The sequence below is a fragment of the Phycomyces blakesleeanus genome (assembly GCF_001638985.1).
Source record: "Phycomyces blakesleeanus NRRL 1555(-) unplaced genomic scaffold PHYBLscaffold_16, whole genome shotgun sequence".
Lineage (NCBI taxonomy): Eukaryota > Fungi > Mucoromycota > Mucoromycetes > Mucorales > Phycomycetaceae > Phycomyces > Phycomyces blakesleeanus.
The window spans coordinates 189,304-211,879 of NW_017265149.1; the positions used below are offsets into that span (position 1 = coordinate 189,304).

General features: G+C 35.9%; 7 protein-coding genes across 7 annotated transcripts; 3 read left to right on the plus strand and 4 right to left on the minus strand.

Annotated features, from left to right (window-relative positions):
- Window positions 1-81: 81 nt before the first annotated feature.
- Window positions 82-2,186, minus strand: PHYBLDRAFT_125983 (hypothetical protein). Its single transcript, XM_018429068.1, has 7 exons — window positions 1,783-2,186; window positions 1,517-1,720; window positions 1,219-1,464; window positions 762-1,139; window positions 556-694; window positions 362-487; window positions 82-294 (listed from the first exon to the last, which is right to left on the minus strand). The coding sequence occupies exons 1-7, from the start codon at window positions 2,124-2,126 to the stop codon at window positions 271-273; spliced, it is 1,461 nt and encodes a 486-aa protein (XP_018289187.1). The 5' UTR covers window positions 2,127-2,186; the 3' UTR covers window positions 82-270.
- Window positions 2,187-2,598: 412 nt separating this feature from the next.
- On the plus strand, window positions 2,599-3,184 carry PHYBLDRAFT_125985 (hypothetical protein). Its single transcript, XM_018429069.1, has 3 exons — window positions 2,599-2,675; window positions 2,821-2,920; window positions 2,987-3,184. The coding sequence occupies exons 1-3, from the start codon at window positions 2,614-2,616 to the stop codon at window positions 2,993-2,995; spliced, it is 171 nt and encodes a 56-aa protein (XP_018289188.1). The 5' UTR covers window positions 2,599-2,613; the 3' UTR covers window positions 2,996-3,184.
- A 239-nt stretch (window positions 3,185-3,423) lies between these two features.
- On the plus strand, window positions 3,424-4,206 carry PHYBLDRAFT_155789 (hypothetical protein; the record flags this gene model as incomplete). Its single annotated transcript, XM_018433439.1, has 5 exons — window positions 3,424-3,496; window positions 3,563-3,823; window positions 3,891-3,982; window positions 4,050-4,100; window positions 4,174-4,206. The coding sequence occupies 5 exons, from the start codon at window positions 3,424-3,426 to the stop codon at window positions 4,204-4,206; spliced, it is 510 nt and encodes a 169-aa protein (XP_018289189.1).
- Window positions 4,207-4,279: 73 nt separating this feature from the next.
- PHYBLDRAFT_187693 (hypothetical protein) lies at window positions 4,280-5,116 on the minus strand (the record flags this gene model as incomplete). Its single annotated transcript, XM_018439413.1, has 6 exons — window positions 4,280-4,492; window positions 4,563-4,642; window positions 4,698-4,741; window positions 4,789-4,815; window positions 4,894-4,974; window positions 5,056-5,116. The coding sequence occupies 6 exons, from the start codon at window positions 5,114-5,116 to the stop codon at window positions 4,372-4,374; spliced, it is 414 nt and encodes a 137-aa protein (XP_018289190.1). The 3' UTR covers window positions 4,280-4,371.
- A 495-nt stretch (window positions 5,117-5,611) lies between these two features.
- Window positions 5,612-8,331, plus strand: PHYBLDRAFT_39533 (hypothetical protein; the record flags this gene model as incomplete). Its single annotated transcript, XM_018440126.1, has 10 exons — window positions 5,612-5,830; window positions 5,892-6,040; window positions 6,104-6,152; window positions 6,211-6,498; window positions 6,565-6,672; window positions 6,770-6,889; window positions 6,955-7,054; window positions 7,124-7,243; window positions 7,330-7,695; window positions 7,766-8,331. The coding sequence occupies 10 exons, from the start codon at window positions 5,612-5,614 to the stop codon at window positions 8,098-8,100; spliced, it is 1,854 nt and encodes a 617-aa protein (XP_018289191.1). The 3' UTR covers window positions 8,101-8,331.
- Window positions 8,332-10,762: 2,431 nt separating this feature from the next.
- Window positions 10,763-17,854, minus strand: PHYBLDRAFT_182147 (hypothetical protein; the record flags this gene model as incomplete). Its single annotated transcript, XM_018438575.1, has 16 exons — window positions 10,763-11,720; window positions 11,786-11,829; window positions 11,891-11,969; window positions 12,039-12,153; window positions 12,221-12,315; window positions 12,421-14,163; window positions 14,239-14,367; window positions 14,435-14,690; window positions 14,764-15,249; window positions 15,335-16,014; window positions 16,121-16,207; window positions 16,273-16,731; window positions 16,811-17,030; window positions 17,101-17,228; window positions 17,333-17,721; window positions 17,836-17,854. 16 exons carry the CDS (start codon window positions 17,852-17,854, stop codon window positions 11,199-11,201), a joined length of 5,451 nt encoding a protein of 1,816 aa, XP_018289192.1. The 3' UTR covers window positions 10,763-11,198.
- Window positions 17,855-19,821: 1,967 nt separating this feature from the next.
- On the minus strand, window positions 19,822-21,555 carry PHYBLDRAFT_66555 (hypothetical protein; the record flags this gene model as incomplete). The annotated part of the gene is made up of 6 exons (XM_018441659.1): window positions 19,822-19,958; window positions 20,359-20,558; window positions 20,731-20,913; window positions 20,973-21,140; window positions 21,305-21,387; window positions 21,481-21,555. 6 exons carry the CDS (start codon window positions 21,553-21,555, stop codon window positions 19,822-19,824), a joined length of 846 nt encoding a protein of 281 aa, XP_018289193.1.
- Between the last annotated feature and the right edge of the window lie 1,021 nt (window positions 21,556-22,576).

Here is a 22,576-nt window from a genome sequence, read left to right on the forward strand (position 1 = left end):
GTCACGTGAATCAAAGAGGGACGGGGTCAACTATTTAAAAGGCCGCCAATAATTTTTTCGGTGTGCAAAATTGAAGTTGGGTAACAAACGAAGAAACCAAAAATATTTTAGTACTTTTTGGTTATTCTCATCAATTGGATAAATGTATACATATGAAAGTATGTTTTTTTTTGTATATTTACATAATGAAGATCTGAAAGTTTATTTTGTATAGAATGTTTTTTTAAGCAACCGCGAAAACAAGTAATACTCTTTCTCTTTTATATAATTCTACTCTTCCTTCAACAATGATTTCTAAAAAGAAAGGTATTGTTACAATTAGTATTTATGTTAATAAGGATAAAGACCATTAATTAAATACCTTTTGCTGCCCAATTACTACAGGAAGCTTTGAAATAATGATGCTAAAGATAAACAATGCAAAAAATCCAACAGATGCAGCCAATGGCTTCTGAAGGTAACGGATTGAAGAATACTCATAGGTGATCTATTATTCAATACAAATCCTTATTAGCCACTTGTTAGGAAAAAGAATGTACTCATTGTAGCTCTTGCCTGAATTGGTTGAGAATGCTCGTTGATCACATTAAATTTCTTTAACACAACCTTGTAATGACCAGTAGTATCAAAATTGGTAAAGTGTTTTGTGTGTTCAATAGAATCCAACTTAAAAGGAGCATTCACTTTAACGTTTCTATTGTTTAATGTGTGGCGTAAGTTTTAGGCCTGATCCATTTGCATATTAATCATTGAATACTTACTTGGCGCCCTCAGGAAGTATAACATTGACTTCAACTTTCTCCACTGCCATATCGATTACATTTTCCACAAACTTGAAATTAAGAATATAGACTCCACTCTTTTTGGAGTAACGAGCAAAGTATCCCAAGTCAATGTTGTAGCCATGGAACCAGGTGTAATTCCATCCGCCATACAGAGGGTAACGAGGCTTGATATCCAAAATAGTAGCCGAAGGTCCGTATGTGAGAGCGGATGTAGATACATTACCAATGTCATCCCGGTAGTAAATATCACGGGCATGAGCTGGAAGTTCAAGAGGAAGATGTTGAAGCACATTTGTCTGAGCATGAACGGATCTTGAAAGCTGGTACTTGGCACGGTTAAAGGGCTCTTCCATCCTAAACGACAAGAATTCACAATTAGATTCCACCCACGTTTCTCCTTTCGTTTTTCGCTTTAAGGAATTCCCTTTCTTACTTTGCACCATCGTGACGCAGGGCAAAATGCTCTTCAACGGCCAGATTGCCACCCCAATGCGATAACTGAAAGTCACGGCGGAGACTGGTTAAGGTCAGGACAGGCTTAAGGTATTCATAGTGGCAAGACAAAATGTTGTAGCTCTCGGCAGGGATATTCTGGAAGGGACCATAGATAATCTTGTTACCAGTCTTGACTACTATCTCATCATTTCCTGTGTATGACAAAATCTTCTCATTGGGAAGTCTAAAGGACAGTTCATAAGAAAATTATATTCCAGAATATAGAAAAAACTTACTGAAGGGTAGTCTTGATTTCCTCGGTGTTGTAGGGAGAGAACAGATAGACATTGCCATTGAAAATCAAATGCTGTCGAGAAATCTGGGGCAGCTTCTTAGGAAGAGGTTCAATAACGTTGGTGTATGCAACCTTGACTCCAAAGCGAATCTCTTCATCTGGTTGTAAAGGAGAATCGAATGTCACTTTGTACAACTGCAGTTCCCTAATACCAGGGCATTAATACTCGATTCAGAATGCGACAATGACCTTGTTGCATAGCCTTACTTTTCAGAATCAAATCCGGCCTGTTCGATAGACAGGGCGGTCTTTGGTCCCTGGCGTAAAAAGGCATTGATAGACGCGATGTTCTCCTCATCCTGAGCTTTGAAAGTTAAGTAGTACTCATTTACTGGCTGATTTCCTATGTTCTTTGCACGGAATCCAATGTCCTCGTGTACAATAGGAGTGCGCAAGTCAATAATACGAAGGACCTTGATGTTTTGGAAATGAGTAGGAATTGGAATTGTTGTCTTTGAAATGGAATTTGTAGGCGATGTAGCCGATGTTATAAAAGCACAGCATAATACTAGCAGTGCACCGAGCCAGATACGCAGCGAGGCACTCTGCATCGTTCTAGTCTTATGAGCCGAAAACGCGTGGAAGAGGAAGCAAAAAGCTGATAGATTAAATGAATCCAAAGAGCGAGCCAATCAATCGTTGATGCGTTCAGGCCTCACTTTCGGGAAGTCTAAATGCACCAGTGATCTGGCGCCAAAATGGAAATAAAAGACAATTGTATGTATTGGTGCTTATATGCGGGTTGAAAAAAAAACAGTCTTTGTACAGATACTTCTAGTGTATGAATTGTAACCTTAATATTTATTGAATAAAACAATGTACATATTGTTCACAGCCTTTGCTTAAGTTTACATTGGTTATCTATACAAAATTGTGGATTTTCAAAGATAACCTTTACCAAAATCCATGCGAGCATCTTATTGCGGCGAGCCAATTAAAAAGTGCCACGTCATCAACAATATTGTTTGTAAAAATCTTCAAGTATGGAAATTAGCTCTTCCTCTTTTTCGCATTACCGTTTCGTAAAGTTAAATCAACATGGCTCACGCAAATGTCTGGAATGCTCACCCCCGCTCCAACGGCAAGGGTTCTCGTCAGTGGTAAGTACAGTTGCTAATTACAAGGAATCCTCTTAAAAAGAAGAATGTAAAAAATGAGAAAGACGACGATGCACAAGCCACCACAACCTACTGTTTTGGAAAAAAAAACAGCCTTTAATAACTTTTTATATATGATGTATCACAGCCGTGTCTGCGCTCACCGTGCTGGTCTGATCCGCAAGTACAACATCAACATCTGCCGTCAGTGCTTCCGCGAGTACGCTAGCGATATTGGCTTCAACAAGGTAAGAAAAAATGGTTAAATTTTCAACAACGGCATTCCATAACGGTCCTTTTCTGTCCACAAATAGTACCGTTAAAAAATGTACATGAAAGCGTCCTTCCTCTTTCAGCCGAGGAAGTGATGATGTTCTGGGGAGAAATGGATTTTCTTGGTCGCCCGTCTGTAGAAATGATCTGCTTTTGTGTGTACCTGAATATATATAGCAACCCAGACATCCAAATTCAATAGAAAATCATTTTAACAAATAACAACAACATCAAAAATTATTATTATTATTACTATTATTATTATTATTATTATTTTTCTGATTATAGTTCGACATTATATAAAGCCATAGATGAGGTTCAACATGTAAAAACATGTGTGGAGACAATTTAGAAGGGGGAAAAGTGTAAAATATAAGGTTAACATGTGGTTACTTTTCGTTAAGAATTTTTATTATTCAAGTGCAAGTGCTGTGACTTGCCAAGACTCTACAACTTTCTTTCAGTTTTATGAATTGTTATGACTAGCATTCCAAATTACTATACTGTCCTTGACATTCCAATCACTGCTACTCAGGATGATGTTCGCCAAGGTCAGGATTCCAGTAAATGGCTTTTTTTTTTATAAAAAAAATTCTAATAATTACTTGGCAATCCAGCATACAAAAAACAAGCTCTTTTACATCATCCCGATCGTCTCGATGATCAAGCCAGCGAAACTGAACGTTCTAAAGCGGTTAAATATTTCCAGTTAATCGCCGATGCTTATTATATCCTTGGCGACCAAGAAAGAAGAGCAGTATTTGATAGATCACATTCAAATACAGAAAATATATCTTTCGGCGGAAACCTTTCAACCACAGAACGCCAAGCGCATCTGATGTTTTCTGATGTTTTTGAAGAATTACTTAGACCCGAAGGTATTAACAACCTCTCAAAAGAAGAATGACATGAGTACCGTATTGGAATACTGAAGAAATAATGTAGTTGAGCACCCATCTCATGTATGGAGTGTACTTGGTGCCGGTGCTGGCATAGTACTTGGTTTTATTATTGGAAATGTCGGAGGTGCTGCAATGGTATGTACTAAATCCTTATTTTGCTTTTCGGTTGAACAATGAAATAATTCGTATAATATACACACAGGGTGCGGTGGCAGGAAAGACAATAGGCCAAATCAGGGACAACAAAGGTAAGGTTAAGCAAGATAATATAATAGACAAAAATGAAAATAATGTTCTTTTTATTATTATTATTATTGCTTTTATAGGTGTCTCGGTGTATACTGCATTTGAACGTCTAGCTTCTCACGAAAGAAGAGATATTCTAACTGGTTTAGTGACCCGTTTTTTTGCTCATGGAGCAGCAGGTGTTTTAAAACAATAAAGAGATTAATATTTATATGCAATGACAACAACAACAGAATATATAAGCTTTGTTGTAGAATAAGCGAATCATACAATTAATTTTAGTGGTCCAATCTAAAGATAAAAGGCAGTAAGCCTTCAATTGTGGTTTCAGTAAATTCCCCCTTTGTGTTGGAAAGGAGGACAGGGAGATCATCCGGGCCAAACTCGGAAATGAATTGTCTTAAGATAAAATTTAGAGTGGTTTTAGTGAGCTGTTTTATAAAGTAATCTATAGAAATAGATACTTTACCTGCAGATACCACACGGAGATATGTAGTTTTCTTCATCAGACGAAACAGCAAGAGCTACAAACTTGGTGTGACCTTCGCTCTGTGCACAAAATAAGTACTCGCTCTCTACTATCTTTCCCACGGCATCCACTTACAATAGCTTTGCAATAAGTTGTTCTCTCGGCGCACACAGTGGCACCTAAGCAAATTATAAGTACAATGCTATATATTTCCCAGGAAACTTACCAAAAGACGCGTTCTCAATATTACCACCTAATCAAATATACAAATACACACAAATTAGTGAAAAAGGAACCCTAAATAAAAGCCAGATAAATCAATTCAATTTACCCTGGAACAGAGTTCCGTCTTCTGTCAAAAGAGCAGCACCAACACGGAATTTTGAATAAGGTGAATACGATCTATCTTTTGCTATAGATTTACAAAACAAGAATATTACAGAATGAGATTGTGTCAAAGAGTAAAGAAAAAAAACTAAATCAAATAAATTACCTTGCATTGCAAGATTAACGAGATTTTGCTTTACTTCCTGAGTAAGTTCTTGGGCAGGCATAGTGGGATAAAAGGAAAAAGAGGAAAAAAAAGGGGAAGGGAAGGATGCCTGGTAATTTGCAAAGCTAGTACTTATAGTCGGTAATTTAAGGTTTATATATATAATGTATACTTAATCATGGTCATCAGCTACAATTTCAACAAACGAATGAGTGAGAGTAAAACCTGATACAAGAGAAAAAAGAAAGATAAGAATTGAGGGTATAATTTATACTTACAATCCGAACACACGCGTACAGATATGTGGCTATCACTCTGATACCCCCACTATATTTAATATACATGTCCTACCTTTGAAGCCTCGATCAACTCATAGCCTATTTTGACCGGTTAATAATCAATACGGTATTGTAGCCACTTGACACGCACTAAAATTGATTAATACTCTATTAATGGACTTGAGCTTATAAGTGACACACATTATTGGAGTAGGGCGGTTTTTTTTTCTGTCTAAACCCAGTAAACTTTCAACACTGTTTTCTCTTCTCTTTTTGCAATGTCCATTGTAATTCAAGATCCTAGCAGTCAGTCAAATTTGTCTGACATCAAGACAACCCATCTTCATCTCAACTGGACTATATCCTTTGAGAATAAGAACATCGCTGGACATGTACTCTTGGACCTTGTTACGTTGAAGGACAATGTTGATAGAGTTGTATTGGACACTAGTTTTATTGATTTAAAGAGTATTACTCTGGAAGGTAGCCCACTCAAGGTAATGTATATATATTCAAGAGTATAACAGACATATGGGTTGCTAAAATCGAATTATTCAGTACGATTTGGCCGAACAACACGCTAGTCTTGGATCAGCCTTGACTATATATCTTACGGAGCCATTTGCTACTGCTGGACAAATGTTCCAGTTGAAAATCGATTACGCTACCACTGAAAAGTGCACTGCCATCCAGTTTTTGACAGCCGAGTAAGGAAATTCAAATGTATATTTATTGGCCATCAAAGTTTATTGAATCAAACACATTTTTAGGCAAACCGTCGGAAAGAAACTTCCTTATCTCTTTTCTCAGTGCGAGCCAGTAAGTTATTGCTATAGAGTAATATCAAAGTAAAGCATACTTATAATCTTTATTACAGATCCATGCCCGCTCTTTCATTCCTTGCCAGGACACACCGTCGATTAAACTGACATACTCTGCCTCGGTTACTTCGCCCTTGCAAGTAATTATGTCAGCCCTGTCAACCTTATCCCAGCCATCCATATTGGATTCCAATTCAAAGACATATGGGTTCGAACAGCGCACTACTATTCCCACTTATCTTATTGCCATTGCAGCCGGAAACCTGGTTGGGCGAGAAATCGGCCCTCGTAGTACAGTGTGGTGTGAGCCAGAAGTGGTGGATCAAGCTGCTTGGGAGTTCGATGTAAGAATTGGTTAAGCCCGATCAATTTAGCAAACCGATACTAAGGAGTTATTTGCATTTTATTAGGATACAGAGAGATTCCTGTCCCTTGGTGAAGATCTCTTGACACCTTACGAGTGGGGCCGATATGACCTGCTCGTACTGCCACCCTCATTCCCTTATGGTGGCATGGAGGTATAATCCTATACTATTCTTATTCTTGTTATTACATATACGCGGGGAATTTTATGTAAACTAATTTGAAACCTTTTGCCTGATTTGTTTTACAAAGAATCCTTGTTTGACTTTCTTAACACCTAGCTTGTTGGCGGGTGACAAGAGTGCAGTCCAGGTTGTTGCTCATGAGATCTCACACAGCTGGATGGGAAATCTTGTAACGACTCGCAACTGGGTATGGCAAGCAGGGTTTTATATTCTGAACTCTAATATCGTCCAAATTCATAAAACTCTTTTTAGGAACACTTTTGGCTAAACGAGGGTTGGACCGTTTTTGTTGAAAGAAAGATTATTGGACGTCTTCACGGCGAAGCATCCAGACAGTTTAGCGCTATCATCGGTGAGGATAAATTAACGCGATCATTTTTTTTTAAAAAAAGTATAAGAGTATTTATGGTTTTTCTTAAAGGATGGAAGGCATTGAAAGAGAGTGTCGAGTTGTTTGGCCAAGATTCCCCTGCGACTGTTTTGAACACTGATCTCAGCAGTGGAATTAATCCTGATGATTACTTTAGCTCTATTCCATATGGTATGTTGGCGTTTTCTTTTAAAAGAAAAAATTACTTGCACAAAGATCAATTTATTGATCTTTCTTATATATATATATATATGTAGAAAAAGGATTCAATCTGCTTTATCATATTGAAAGTGTTGTGGGTGGAGCCTCTGTATTTGAACCCTATATGAAGTCTCATGTCCAGAAGTATGCCCACAAATCTATCACAACTCAAGACTGGAAGAACCATTTATTCGAATATATGTTGGAAAATAATGGCCAGGAAACTGTCGACAAACTCAATACTATTGATTTTGACCTCTGGCTTAAGGGTACCGGGATGCCACCTGTAATTCCTCAATTTGACACCACTCTTGCCGACATATGCTACACCTTAGCTGACCGTTGGGATAAGGCAAGAGATGAAGAAAGTCTTTCAGAGTTCTCATCTAATGATCTGAACAACATGAGCTCTCTTCAAAAAGGTAAAAGTTAATTTTATGTAAAAAATACGTTTTCTTTTTAATCTAAATTGTGTGAATGTTATCATATTAGTTGTCTTTTTGGAACGTTTATCTGATGATAAACCTCTGTCTCACGCTGCTTTGGCAAAAATGGATGAACTTTACCAGATGACACTAATCCGTAATGCCGATGTTCGCTTCCGCTGGCAGAAATTGTGTCTACTTGCAAGCTATGAGCCTATTTACCCTCATGTTGTTGCATTTGTATCTGAACAAGGCCGTATGAAATTTGTTAGACCTCTCTATCGTTTACTTTACCGCGCCAAAAATGGGTCTGAACTAGCAAGAGAAACGTTCTTAAAGCACAAGACTTTTTACCATCCTATTGCTTCTACTCTTGTTGAAAAAGACATTGGTTTAAAATAGATATATTCTAGTCAAAGCATTTTTTTTTCTTTTTGTTATTTTGGCCTGGTTAATAACTTGTTGCTTTCTAGTCCAAAAAATGTTTTAGACCATTTAATATACCTGTTAATTTAGTTTGTATATGACATTTTATCATATTTTTATTTCATGATTCAATATCCTTTCTTATTGTTGTTTCGGTCTAAAACACGACACAAGTTAATTACATTTACCAAAATATTTATTTTGGAGTAAAATTCATACTTAGGTATTGCTCAAGATATCGTAGCTTGTGTTTTTAAGAAGAAAATATTGACTTTTACCTATCGCTCCAGAGAAGCAAAACAAATATGGAATTGTATTTTCGAGGACCATAAATAAAGATCGGAAAATAGAGCACATTTATCGAAAAAGTCAACGCATCTAGTAACAGTTTAAAACTAATAGATAAATGAGCGCGAATATCAATCATCAGCAGTGATAGTCTGAAAATAAAACAACCCGGACCAAAGACTCGTTGAGAACGTTTGGAAATATATTACATACAGACTGAGGACAAGAATACATGCCCAACAAAAAAAAAGTCTTGAGGAGCTGACTACAGCTGTATATAAACAATAAAATATTAATTCAGCTGAAATATGTAAAATACATTACATGTTCACGTATAATTACATAACCAAACTTAATAAGGGATGTGGGTAATTCACACTTTGTTATTCAAAATACAGTCAAAGCTCGATATAGTGATATGGATGGTGGACAGAAATTTTATCACTATCACTATATCGAGCGTGTTTTTTTCTCACTCCGCCATTATTTAGTGATATTTCTAATGCCGCCGTGAGTGACTACTGTTTTCTAATAGGATTTATACTATTTTGTCTAAGAAACTGGGCTTGCTTTAAAATGCTAAATAAAATATATACTACATTTATTTTTTTATACTACAGAAATAAACTCAGAGCTCGATATAGTGATACTGGTGGATTCAAATTTTATCACTATCACTATATCGAAAAATAGTGATAATAAGCAGGCACGGACCCAAATTTTCCAAAAAATTATCACTATATCGAGCTTTGACTGTATATACATTCACCACCACAGATATTAGAAACCAAATATGGTAGTAAGTTGCACATAAGCAATACTATTGGCCTAGAAATTTTTTCTTTGTGTAATTTCGTGAATTGAATCTTTTCTTTTCCAAATAAAGGAGGAAAGAAGGTTTGGTCCTACTTCAAACTTTTTTGATCACAACAAAAAGCTGTTCAAGTAAGACAAAGCGTTGAATAAGGAAATTCGGAGGTTGTATTGAGTAATGAAGAAATAATTCTGTTAAAATTCGGCAAAGGCAACGATTTTCAGCATATAAAACGACTATGTCAAAATTTACAAACAAGAAAAAATATATGATTTTTTTTGTATCACATAATATTAGTAAAAAATGCCTAACACAAACTATCTTCTAAGACAAAACTCAACTCAATTAATATATAAAAATATATACATATTTTTATTAATATGTTACAGCTTTATTTTCAATTATTTGTTATTAAAGCATACCTCTTTAACTTATAAAAATAAGGCAAACCGAAAGAGAATGACTTAGCGTTTTTTTTTAAAACATTTCTACGAGTTGCAACATTGGTATTAAAAACCAGTAGACCAATGAGAATTTTTTAAATCGATTTTGAATAAGTGTGGGATTACGTCCTTCGCGTTGTTTCTTACTCTACTTTATCGACAAAAGTTTGTTCATTACATGTGTTTACATCTAGTATATTATCTTATAGGAAACATATCTATATATTCTTGTTTTTGAGGTATTTATAATAGAAAAGCAATATAGTACTTTGTGATGCAGTCATTCATCTTGGGCCTCATTTGTTGACAATTAGTTTTTCATCATCTGGTCAAAATGAGTTAAGAGGTAATATCTGCATACCTAGTTTACAAAGTAATTGAATACTAACGATCATTTATTCATTATTACTTGTAGAGATTCAAACTTTTATGAGATGCGTCTTGGCAAATTCAAATGTAAGCTTTTATTTCACTTATTTTTTAAGCTTGAAATACTCATTCATATTTATATTTTATTAGGTTGTGTTTGCCTTCAAGAATCATGAGAGATATGGATTCCCTGAACTTGCTTTTAGCTTAGAATAACTATATTTAATATATTATATATTTCTGCCTATAAATTATATTAAATAACTTCGCATTTTTTTACTTTGAAATAAAAAATAAAAACCGATTTATTTGAAACAGAATATATTTTGAACCATTTTTGATATTTGCGAAAACGCATTTTTAAATCCCTGATTTTTTTTTCTGACCAGAACTATCGCAAAAAATGTGCAGATCCATAAAAGGAAAAAAGCGGCACATCAAATATTACAGTCCTTTTGGGAATATGATTACACAAGAAATATCTCTGGTGGTGTTGTTCTCTCAAAGACTATGCCTTTTTGTTGCTATGTTTTCAAAAGTGGCTTTTCAAAGTAGGCAAGCTAAGGAGGAAAAATTAGAAATTATATTCTTGATTGAATAGAATCTTGGTATTATAATGCCTTTTGGGATGCTTCTGAAGATTTTTTTAGCTATCACAGTAGATAAAAATATAGCGAGCCCATTGAACTTTGTAAAAGTCTTATGGCTATAAGCTTTTACAAGAAACATTATATTCAAGCAGTAATTTATTAGAATTTAACTCGATTTTAAAATATTTGAATCTTATTAATCAAGCACATTTATTCTTATCCACAATAGAAAAAATCAAAGCGAATTTATGTAATCGAAATGCTCAAGCTATTCAGCATCAAAAACAACACCAAAAAAAAATAATAAAATTGAAAATTAAGTATCGAGAAACAACCATCTCTTTTGTTTTGGTATCAGGATACATTCTGTGTATACACTTTTAAAATGTACCAAACAATATACATAACATAATTTCTTATGAATACTGGGAATTAAAGGAATTAAAGCTATAGAACTGACTTTAGCTCATTTGTGTCTCCTCCTCTTTCCCTTCAAATTTTGAACTATACACTTTCTCTTTTTAAACATCAAAAAAATCGCTCAAATCAAGACGTCATATGTAAATAGGGCTATGGCAGCTCGCCCTCTTCCATGTCTATTAGCCTTCGTTTAGGCGTAGTAGTTGAATTAACATCCTCATCATCGTCTACGATGAAGATGAAGCCATTGTCTTCCATGGTATCAACAGATCGTTTTCTGCTCTTTCCAATCAAAGAAACCCGTAGTGGTTCGTCATGATCGTCTTCGCTTGCCAATTTGTCGCTGAATCCAGATTTGTACCATTTGGCATAGGTGCCTTCTGCTTTTTTTACTTTCCGTGCATCGAACAGACTGATATTTATCGGAGCGTCATTTTCAGCTGGCGGATCACTTACATAGTCTTCAAGCCATTCCCATGGCTTTGAGTGCTCCATGCAGTTCTCCAAGTGTTGTTGTTGTTGTTGTGGCGTGATATTTGATGATTGCGATCCAAGTAATGAAGATGCTAGGCGTGTGCTGGTGATATATATATTATGTGTCAAGAATGGTAAGATGCGTTTAACTCGGCTGAGGAACATGGATGGAAGAAATGCAAGCTCCCCGTTCATGGACTAACAAACACACGGATTAGATTACATTTTTATAACAAAACATTGAGCAGTTTTTGAACACTTACCGAAAGGTGTAAAAGGTTCGGTTTTCGTAACTCTCTTGGGACCTCTAGTACAGTATGGATTATAAATGAGATATAGCTCAATAAGACCTATTATGTTTTCCTTACCATCGATTAACAGAGAGACTAAATCAAGGACAAATTCAAAGAACTTTTCTTGACTACCGTTGCCATGAACAAGTGGGTTCTAAAGAGTCAAGCCAATAAAGAGTGTTATTTTCACAGAAAAATGCAGGTATATGTATATGTAGCTTACCCCCAGCAAAGAAACCAAGACTTTAACCCATTCTAAAATATCACACTCTTCTGCCTTGGGGTGTTCCCAAATCAAAGCAGCAAATGGAACAACGAGCTTCAGACGAACAAGCAAGCTGGTAAGGTCAAAATTAAATTAGTACTATAATACAATCTAAGTTTTCCTGTCAATATAGAACGTACCTTGTCCGTATATCTTGTAGCATTACATCTATCCCTTGGGTATCCCGAGAATTTCCTGGGATCCCATCGTTCATTAATAGAGCAATTGCCATATCCTACACAAGCAAGTCTATGTTAATAAAACATTCGTTCAAGCTTTCTTTTCTTTTCTTTTCCTTCCTATTTTTCTCTTAATTAAATATATATATATATATACTTACCACATTATTCTTTACAAGGCTCATAGCTCGAATAGCGTTATTGTATGACACCTGTGCTCCTTCCATAACTTTATAAACGTCTGCACCATCCTTATACCGTTTGATTTGTACGTGAAGGGTTTTCAAAAGCTCGATTTTTTTTGAGGAAGTCCACACATCTTCAGCAATCATGTGTTGCATGATATTTAAAAAGGCATGGCTACGACGAGAGAATTTTGCAGACTCAAAACTGGTCGGAATACAACCTTCTGTTGTCAGAAGCAGTACATTTTCCGGAAATGTAGTTGCTCCACAACCTTCTAGCAGACGAACACCATGGGATAGGAGTTCCGAGAGGACTGGCTCGCGTATTCCATTCAACATGTTTTTAAGAAAAGTAAAACGTCGTTGACTTTTCTGTGACTTTTTGTCGTTACTATCGTCTGAGAGTGCCATGTTGAAGGAGAAGTCGACAAACAAAACAAGTTCTTCGTTTGTACTTGTCGGTGTACTACGTAAAATAGAATCCATACCAGGCGTGGTAGCTAAGTTTGTAGTACTATCGTCTCCGAGAATATGAGGATTGTTGGGGTTAGAGGAACTACCATCAGAGAGTAGAATATTGTCCAGTAAAAGATTGACTTGAACACGACACAGTTCTTCATTCCACTGGCTCACATTCATAAATATGTGACTAAGTTTCTCAACAAAGCTAGGAGCCAAATCGTGTGCCATTCCTTGCCGTTCAAAGCATGGGTTTCCACCAATTAGCTCATCCACAATGGAAAGCATCTTCTTTTTCGTTTTTCTTTCGTTTGCGCCCCCGACGTCTTGTGTCGCAAACCGCTGATAGACACCATCCAGATCACGAATGCAAGCTTGTCTGAAGCGCTCTACCTTTAACATATCTGCCCTTAACATGACCAGCTCTCGTAAAAGTGTGCTACTCAATGGTAAGTTGGCACCGATAATGACAAGATATTCCATTAGACCAAAAAGTGGTTCTATTTTGTCCAGTCCACTTGTAAGGTAGGTTTGTCGCGATGTCTCTAACCGAAATATATCCTCAATCCGCAATATCCAAGGTTGTGAGGTATTGATAGCATCTTCAAAGTTAGGTTTGCATTGTTCCCGTACAACCAAGAGTCGGACAAGTGCAACAAGATTTTTGCTAAATTGTAGCACTCTATGTTCAGCTGCATCTGTGCCATTTGCCTGTTGTGTTTCTTGACTGATGTGTCTGAACCACGGAATAGCGAAATCTTTGAGAACAATTTCTAGACTCACGCAACCATGTACAACAAGAAGGGTAATAAATAAAGGAACCCATGAGTATTCCTGATTCATCTCATCAATTAGAATCGTTCCATTCATAGTTGTCGGGCTGCATTGTCGAGAAAGCCAGCCAGCAATGGCTTCATCAAGTTCTCCAGTAATTGTAGCTTGATTGGATATTTCTTCCATAAGACTGGCAAATGCAGAAACAATTTGGTAAAACTCAAAAGAGCGTGCAAAAGAGTCTTGTGTCTCTTTCGCTGGTACTTTTGATGTCGCCAACTCTATCCGTCGTACTGCTCCAACTGGACTCATGACCTCGACGATACCTTGAAGAATGATACCAATCCAGCCTGCTGTACCTTGGTAGCGTACACACAGAGAGTCTGTGACACTCTGAATATTTGAAGGTGAGTGATCTTGGATAATTTGTCCAAGTTCTGCAGTGATCGGTAATGGATTACTACGATGCCGTGACATAAACTTTGGCTATATATAAAAATATAAAAATGGTCAAGTTAAATACAGATATTTGAAAATAAAAGTAATTTTTTTCTATCTTACCTTGGCTTGTAGATCATGTTGCAATTGTGCACGCCTTTCATCTGATATCCGATATCCTTCCTGTACAAGTTGGACAATATACATCATAATGCAGCGTTCGCGAATGCCACGAGCTTGAAGATCTTGATGCTAAAACATAATTAATACAATGAAATATTATCGAATCACCTATTTGGATTTCTGGCTGCTAAAATACCTTTTCCCACAGTGCCTCTGCTACTTGGTTACTATAATTCGTGAGTTTCCATATGCTGGCATATTTACGAAGGGAGTCTATAATATATAGGTACAATGCGCGCTCATTTGTCTTTTTGAGCACCCATAGCGCAATCTGGACGATGTTGGTGTAGTCCTTTGCGTGTTCAAGGATTTTGATGATTGTTATATACTGTCTTGTATTTAAAAGGCATGATCCTGGAGTAGTCATTACTCTCCAGTTGTCTTCGCCGATTCTTGTTTTTTTGTTAGAAAAAAGGTTAAAAAAAGTTAGAAGCTACCATTATTATGTGGTCCTGTAATACATACTGTACACTTTTTACTACAAAGCGCATAACTTGATCTACCATCCAATCGCAAAATAATTGAACGACGTATCGTGTTGAGTTTTGCATTGTTTGTGCTATTTCTTGAATATATTTATCCAAAAGGGTAATATCAAATGAGGCGATACTGTCGCTTGGCTCGGGACTGGTCATCTCCCGAGAGTTTTCTCCAAAAAGAAAGGACTCATTTTCCATGTTTCCTGTCATGGACAACTTGGCCAAACGCTTCATATGGCTCAAATCCTCTTTCTCCTGGTAATCGCCATTAACATTTCGTACGCCATATATTGCAACCCTTCTCTGGTGAACAAGACCAGCTGGTGGAGGTGTAAGAAGAGGGAAAGAGGCAAGGTAATGTAGGCTCTGTCGTATAGATCGTTTGTGGCGTTGACTGGGCTCAAGCTCTCCGCGAGCAATAAGACGCAGCAAGTATTTTTGGTATGAGAATAGCTGGAGTCTGATTAAAGTACTAAATAATAATATTATAGGAGTATTTTCTTATAGAAATATAACGACTGTTAGTTGATTTGTATATCTATGCTATTCTTAATGACCTACTCTCAAAGGTGGGATCGTTATTTGCGTTAATTTCGTCACTATTCTGGATCTCTGTTTCGTCTGAAAGTGATTCTTCGTCTAAAAATCGTATGAATGAATCTTGGAGCATCGTCTTGCGTTCGGTTGTTTTTGAAGAGTCTCTCCAATGTAATAAAATAGACGCAATTAAATAAGGACGCCAGTCTCCGTATCGAGCATCACTTGTTGCCCACTGACACATTGTTTTGATAATATGAACAAATGCTTGCTGGTCAACATCACCGGTTCCAAATATTGCTTTTGCAGCCGATTTTGCAGTTTTCCCATTTACTGACATCCACCCATTTTGGTCGATCAGAAGCCCTGAATGACTGCCAACGTGTCTTCCAATGTTGTCCAATACATGTACAACATGTTCTCCATCCCGCACTTCTTCCGTCAGATTTTGAGCTGTCGTCTTTTTATCTTCTCGTGAGTTTCCATCTTGCTTTATCTTATTTTCTTCGGCAGTTCCACAGAATACTTCGTTTCGTGCTTTCACAATATTCCAATATTTTTTCATTGTATTACAAACATCAGGTATAGTTTGGAGAGCACTCTCACTATTATCTTCTCCTAAGATAGCATCAAATACATCTCTATATTGATGATACAACTTTGGAATAACAAATACATCTGGTGTAGATAGAAACAAAGACTATAGTGCAAAATTCACAATTATTATTTTCTTACGATTTAATATATATATATATAAAGTAATATTTTATATATAAGAATAAAAATAATAATAATAATAAAAATACCTGCAACATTTGCTTGATTTCTTTTTGAAGTCCACAGTAGATCCAGTACGATTTGTCTCCGTGTATCTGAGCTGTGTGGCTCAGGAGCTTGAGGCAAAATTGTCAAGACTGATACTTGTAAAAAAAAATTAAAGAAATTAAACCAAACTTACTGCATTGTAGGTTTTTATCAGCGTCTCAATAAGTAGCTTCATTAACGTTCTGTTCCGTCTATACTCGTCTACATAGTCCTGTACTAGACCAGTCAATATAAGCCACATCACTTCAAATGATCCACTGGCGAGTAATGTGTCAAGAGAGGATCTCAAGAAAGTTCGTTGATCTAATAAACCTTCGCAATATTGCCATCTTGTTAATCGTGTACTGTACAACCAGCGCTGTTCAAATCGTGCACGGTTTTCGGGTGATGCCCAGGGCTTTGTTGAGCCGTCATAATGGTTTGATGTATTGTTGTGTCCTTTATGACCACGCGAGTTTGTATTATTGTGATGAGACGCTGTATTTGTTGCCGTAAGTTCACCCAATTGCTTCTTCAAATGGCTAATAACAATAATAGTCCACTGGTTGGCTTGGGAAACCGGTGGGTTTGTGTTATTTGCATTACGCTGGGTCTAAACAGCCCACAAAGATCTGCAGGTTAGAAAGAAATAAAGAAGAAAATAATAACAAAATAGTTACAAGTTCATTTACCATTTCAGAGAGACCGACAATCTTAATATACCAGGACGCTCGCAAGAATGGCACCTGTCTTAAAGCTAATGTCTCTAATAGCTTTTCTCCTTTGAATCCATGCGGGACGTTGCGAGCTAGTTTGCGCAAAGGTACAGTTCCGCCCGCTAGATCTTGCATCCATTGGTCTTTTTTATTGTCCCCCAGAGTGGATCGCAATGGGGGCTTAAAGGAAGTATTTCTATTAGATCAAATCGTATATTAGTCGATAATAAACCAGATGGATTATCATAAAAATAAAATATACACACCCTGTCACCTTGGCTGCTTTTCGTTTCCTTTTAAGTACATCAACCATAAAGCTTCCAAGCTCATTCATTAAACGTTGGTCGTCTTGAAGTTTACCGTACACAATATCATGTGCACAGGTGTGTTCGTTCTAAATGTTGTGTGTGTATGCGTGTGTAAATACATATATTGCATTTAAGCATGCCTTGATAAATTCGAGTAACCTTTCTTTGGCGATCTATAATGGTAACTTACAGAGACTATGGGACGATCATTAAAACCATTTCGCATGTTGGATTCTGTCAAAACATCCTCGTCTTGAGACGAGCGTTGGGGAAATATTCCGGGATAACCTAGTTGGGTCATTGTTTTTGATAACGGTTGTAATCGTGGGGGTGGTTTTAAAGTATATTTCTTAAGTTGTGTATTGTGGGTGACATGTTTGGCCATGTTAGGGGAGGGATGGCCAGGTGAGGATGAGCTGGAATAAGGTGAGGCCATTGAAGATGCATTGTTGTAAGAGGCCGATGAGGCTGATGAGTGACCAATTCCCTGAGCATTATTTTGAGGATTGAAAGGTATGTTGAGGTTGTGCTTGACGGAATTGATGGGCTGATTCGATTGATTGTATCGCGCGTAGGGTGCTACAGAGTGATAATTATTATTATTATTATCATTATTATCATTATTACATTTTAGTATTCCTCGAGCTTGGTTTATTTTAAAAAAAAAAAAAAAAAACAAAAAGTGGTTGATACCTTGATGTCTGCCTGACATCCTGAGGGTATCTAAACTACTCAGGAATATTGGAGGAGCCAAGTAGCCGTGACAAGCAAAAAAGAGAGAAGAAGAGGAATTAGAATAGGAAAGAGAACAAGGGCAGCACAACCGGGAATTCCTATGCCCGCCACAAGGTTGTGGACTGCCAACTTGACCCAATGGCCGAAAAAAAAAACATAGCCACTCGAATTCCCATTTTATTTTTTATCTTTCATTTTATGTACAAACACACACACGCATATATATATATCAACATTCTATACAAATAGTTATCTCGTATGATCTTTGGTTTCTTTATTAAAACAATGATATTAAAATTGTCTCTAAGGAAGTACGCATTAAAGTTCCACTTTGAATCGAATACACACACGCACAAAAACCAGAACATGGGTTTTGTGGCTATTCTTATAAAACGAGTTTCTTCTTTCTTTTAATTTATAATAATTCTGTTTTTGTAAACATTTGCGTTCTCTTAACACCTAAAATAGCAAAACTTGTATCTTGTACATAGTTTTGCATTCAAAAACGTGATCCATAACTCCAAAACAACGACATCATGATGGTATTCATATCGAAATTATATACATAAAATCAAGAGGTTCAGGACGTAATAATCTGCCCACCACTATATTCGCAAAACTTGATGGGAACTTGCTACAAGTCCACACCCTCTCTATTTTTGAGAAGTAGACTCTAAAAAAGAAGCTTTGATTTTCTCATTTTTGAACTGGAAACTCTATATTTGCGTTAACGCGTATTAATGCGCAATATGTATGCTATAGTTTGCGTTGATCCTACCAAATATGTCTTTACAATACACAGACTACACGTTTAATCGAACCTTGTGATACCTAATCTCCTTTTTTCTTCTTCTTCTCCCTCTTATAGGACTCACGGTACCAATTTGCGGTTTTATATTTTCTTGTGGGTTCACAAACTCCAGTTTTCGAGTTTGTCATTGGTCAATTTGCGCTTTTTTTTATTCTCAATCTACGGGTTTGTAAGATCCTGATTAGCTTTATTTTTTTTTAACTTACATTCTATTAAAGTATTTTGACTAAAATGTGATTTATATATTTTTGTATGGAGCTGTGACAGGCTCAGATTTATTAAAGTTCTCTGAATGAGTAGGGCAAAAGAGAAAATTACAACATTTGTTTTGAGGGTTTATGGGGGTAAATGTGATTTATATATGATCCTCGTTTAAATATTTTTTCAAAATTATGATAAGAATGTCTAACAAAGCCTTTTAGGTAATTAAAATTAATCGCGCTATAAGCTTTTACGATCCTGCTATTCAAATCATCGGTGTTTCCAAACTACTTCTTTACTTGTAACTATAGCCCAAAACTTCTCCATGTGGTTAAGTTTTGGGAAGTAAGGGGGAAGGTATACACATTTATGACCTTTAGACTCAATCGTTTTATTGATGCTGTCATCTTTTTTTTACCGTGAATAGGAGAGTTATCCATGACAAGATAAAGCCCTTTTATTTCAGGATAGTTTTCCATTTGATTTAGAGTCCACCTAATAAAATTATGTCAACGACTAGTATTAGCCCCACCAAAAGAAAACTTTTTTTAATCCAGTTGACTTTCTTTTTGCGATTTCTTACCGCCTTTATTTTCTTAGGAGGCAGTAGGATTTGTATCTCAATATTGACCACTCTCATTGCATAAATGGCTCCAAGAATGGTATGACTGATTGTTTTTGTCAAGGGCGTAACAATAGCAGCAAATCTTCCTTTAACTGACCATGTTGTAAGTAGCCTCGTTTTTATATAGTAGGCATCTTTACCGATGAAAATGCAATCATGATAACGTAAATTGGTGCCTTTGACTACTTTTCATCCTACTTACGACGTATTCAAAGCTTATAAGGATTTTTTTTTGAGCTTTAGGGTAGTGGGTCATTTTTTTTATTGAAAGGTTACCCTCCTTAGAAATAAACTCTCCAATATCTGTTTATTTTAGACTAAACTTTTGGAATTTTTCAGATAAGCTACCTATAGCATCTTTTATATGTGTCTGGCGAAACTCGTCAACGTAGCTTATTAAATACTTTTTATGTTCGTCTTGAAGCTGGCTAGGCTTTAACCTAACTTTTTTGTATTTTTCTCGTATATATATATATCCCATTCAGGATATTTTTTAATTATATTTTCCAATTGTCGCCTAGTATGTTCGTTTATTCCTGCCCCTTTAATATATTTTGCGGCTTTACGAAGCTCTGCCTTAATATAATACAAAAATAAAGTTTTTTGTTCAACTGAATGTGCCTTATATTTATGCTTTGTAGTACGGTGAAACACACTACACGGCGCACAATTCGAGGATTATGTTAGGTTTTTTTGGACGAATTAAAATAGTAGTTTAAAAAGTTTGCTTACTTATTTTAGATAAAATAAGAATAAAAATGGAAATAAAAAAAATGGAATGAATATATTAAATAATTGCTACATTTACCTGTGCGTGTATTAAAGATTTATATCAATAACACACATTGATTATAATTATTCTGAAGATGAAGGGCGCTGGAACGGGGACAGGCGAGTGCCATTGTTTTTTGCGACGTATAAGAAAATATCAAGAATGTTTTTCTGCGGCCATCACATCCTAATTCCAAATAACATTGAAAACGCTTTCCTTGCACTGCAATACTGCTGTTATCCCATGGTCCAAGACCCAAACTTGACATCTGTCTTCAATTTCATTTAAGAATCTGACGACTTTTTTTTGGGTGGCATTATAATTGCTTTTCTTTGAGACTCGTGAGAACAGAAATGATATTGAATAACCATCAGAATATACAGCGTTCCTAATATTAATCGTTTAATCTTGAAACAATATTAAATGACATTGTTAATGATTTACTTGAATATCTTTCTACCAATAGAAATACTCTCCCTGGCTCTAAATCCAATCTTGGAGAAATCGAAAAGCTTGTAATAAAAATCAGACAACATTTCCTCGTTCTTAGAGCTTTTAGGATAGTCTTCAATCCCAGATTCTTTCGCTAATCTCCAAAACGTTTGAGCATCAATTTGAACCGATCTTCTTTGAAACGAATAAACAGGTAGAAGAGAGAAAAGTGCTATCCGCGTTTATCGGTATACTTGACAGTACAAAAAGGACTATCTTTTATCCTTGCCTCTACGGTATTGACAAAGTTTGAAACTGTCGTCTTATGCGTTTGAATCTTTTGGATTTTCTTTCCCAATATCAGAGGTTGATTGCTGTTGATAGATATAAGGACATGTTCTCGAAAAGAATTGGATTGGTTTCTGTTTAACGACGCAGCAAAAGGAAATTATTTGAGTTTGCGATAGACGTATGCTTTAGAAGCGACAGTTTCCGGTAGTTCTTCCGTGATAAGAGCCTTTTTTTAAAAAAAACTTTTGTTTGAAGAAAGTGAAGTCATTTGAAATAAGTATGAGGCTGTGCATACAAGGTATTGGGTTTAGAGTCTATTGGCTGATAGCGAGACCACAACGTATTGATGTTTCTGGTAATTTCCTTGAGAGCATTTCTCTTTTCAATAAATGACAGTCATGGCGATTCTTTCTTTAGTTTTTGGCTGTAAATATAATAAGCAAGTGACTTTTTTTTTGGCTCACTGTTAACCCTCGACAATAAAATCCAAAGGACTTTCAGGCTAGGGTGTCCAGAAAATAACGTAAGCTTCTTTTCATCAGCCATGTATACGTTCGATACTTACTATTTAAAACCTCCTTTTCTTTTGCTGAATTCTCGGAGGAGTCATCTTAATATTTGCGTTTCATGTCTTTGTTACAAGCTTTGAAAAGAAATTCTGGTTTCCAGTAAACGATACAAAAAAGAAGAGAAAGGTTAAAGGACAACATTTCGCATTTTAATTAATTATGATGATGGTCTCTTCAATTAAAATTCTGAGATACTAATATATTGTCAAAGTTAATCGTGATACCATTGATATAAAACTTTATTATAAAAACAATAGACCCACCTAATACGGTGTGAGCAGAAGTTCAATAAAAAACTAGCAAAGCTTACCAGATATTTAATCGGTGGTTTGAAAATAAAACAAAGTATAAAGTAAAGAAGATCAATGAAGAAGATCAAAGTGTTTGTTGTGCGAATTTATAGGAAACAGACATTTGGAAATTGAAATTGAAACAATCGTAAATACTAGCGACTGTGCATTTTGAAAAAAAAAGTCTTTTTTTTATTTATTTCTTATATGTCCTTTATATGAAGGGAAATTGATGTACTCCTTGCATGATTTTCTACAAGAAAAAAAATAAATAAGTGCTTGGCACATCACACCCACTGAGGTTTCTCCTAAATATGGAAATTTCTTGTCGAAACCAAATTTTCTATTGGCTTAGAGTATGAATTGAGATTAAACATGAAAAGCTTCAGATTTGGGGGGGCAAAATGATGAGACATATGCCAGAAAAGGATGAAATAATATTTTCGTGTACCATAAATAAAATTCAGATGATATAAATGTATGAAATGGGGGGGGGGGGGGGGGGGGGGGGAAAAAAACCAAAAATTTGGAAAAAAAAAAATTTTTTTGGAAAAAATTTTTTGGAAAAAAAAATTTTTTCCCAAAACATTTTCCCCATTTGGGTTTTTTTCCCCGGGCTTTAAAAACCCCCAACGGGGGGCCAAAAAAAAAGGGTTTAAAAAAATTTTTTTTTTTTTTTTGGGGGAAAAAAAAAAAAAAAAAAAGGGG

Coding starts and splice junctions, on each gene's coding strand:
- PHYBLDRAFT_125983 (XM_018429068.1), bottom strand. CDS start 2,126: ATGCAGAGTGCCTCGCTGCGTATCTGGCTCGGTGCACTGCTAGTATTA. Junction 1,721..1,782: donor GCCGGATTTGATTCTGAAAA/GTAAGGCTATGC, acceptor CCCTGGTATTAG/GGAACTGCAGTTGTACAAAG. Junction 488..555: donor AGCATTCTCAACCAATTCAG/GCAAGAGCTACA, acceptor ATTGAATAATAG/ATCACCTATGAGTATTCTTC.
- PHYBLDRAFT_125985 (XM_018429069.1), top strand. CDS start 2,614: ATGGCTCACGCAAATGTCTGGAATGCTCACCCCCGCTCCAACGGCAAG. Junction 2,676..2,820: donor GGCAAGGGTTCTCGTCAGTG/GTAAGTACAGTT, acceptor GATGTATCACAG/CCGTGTCTGCGCTCACCGTG.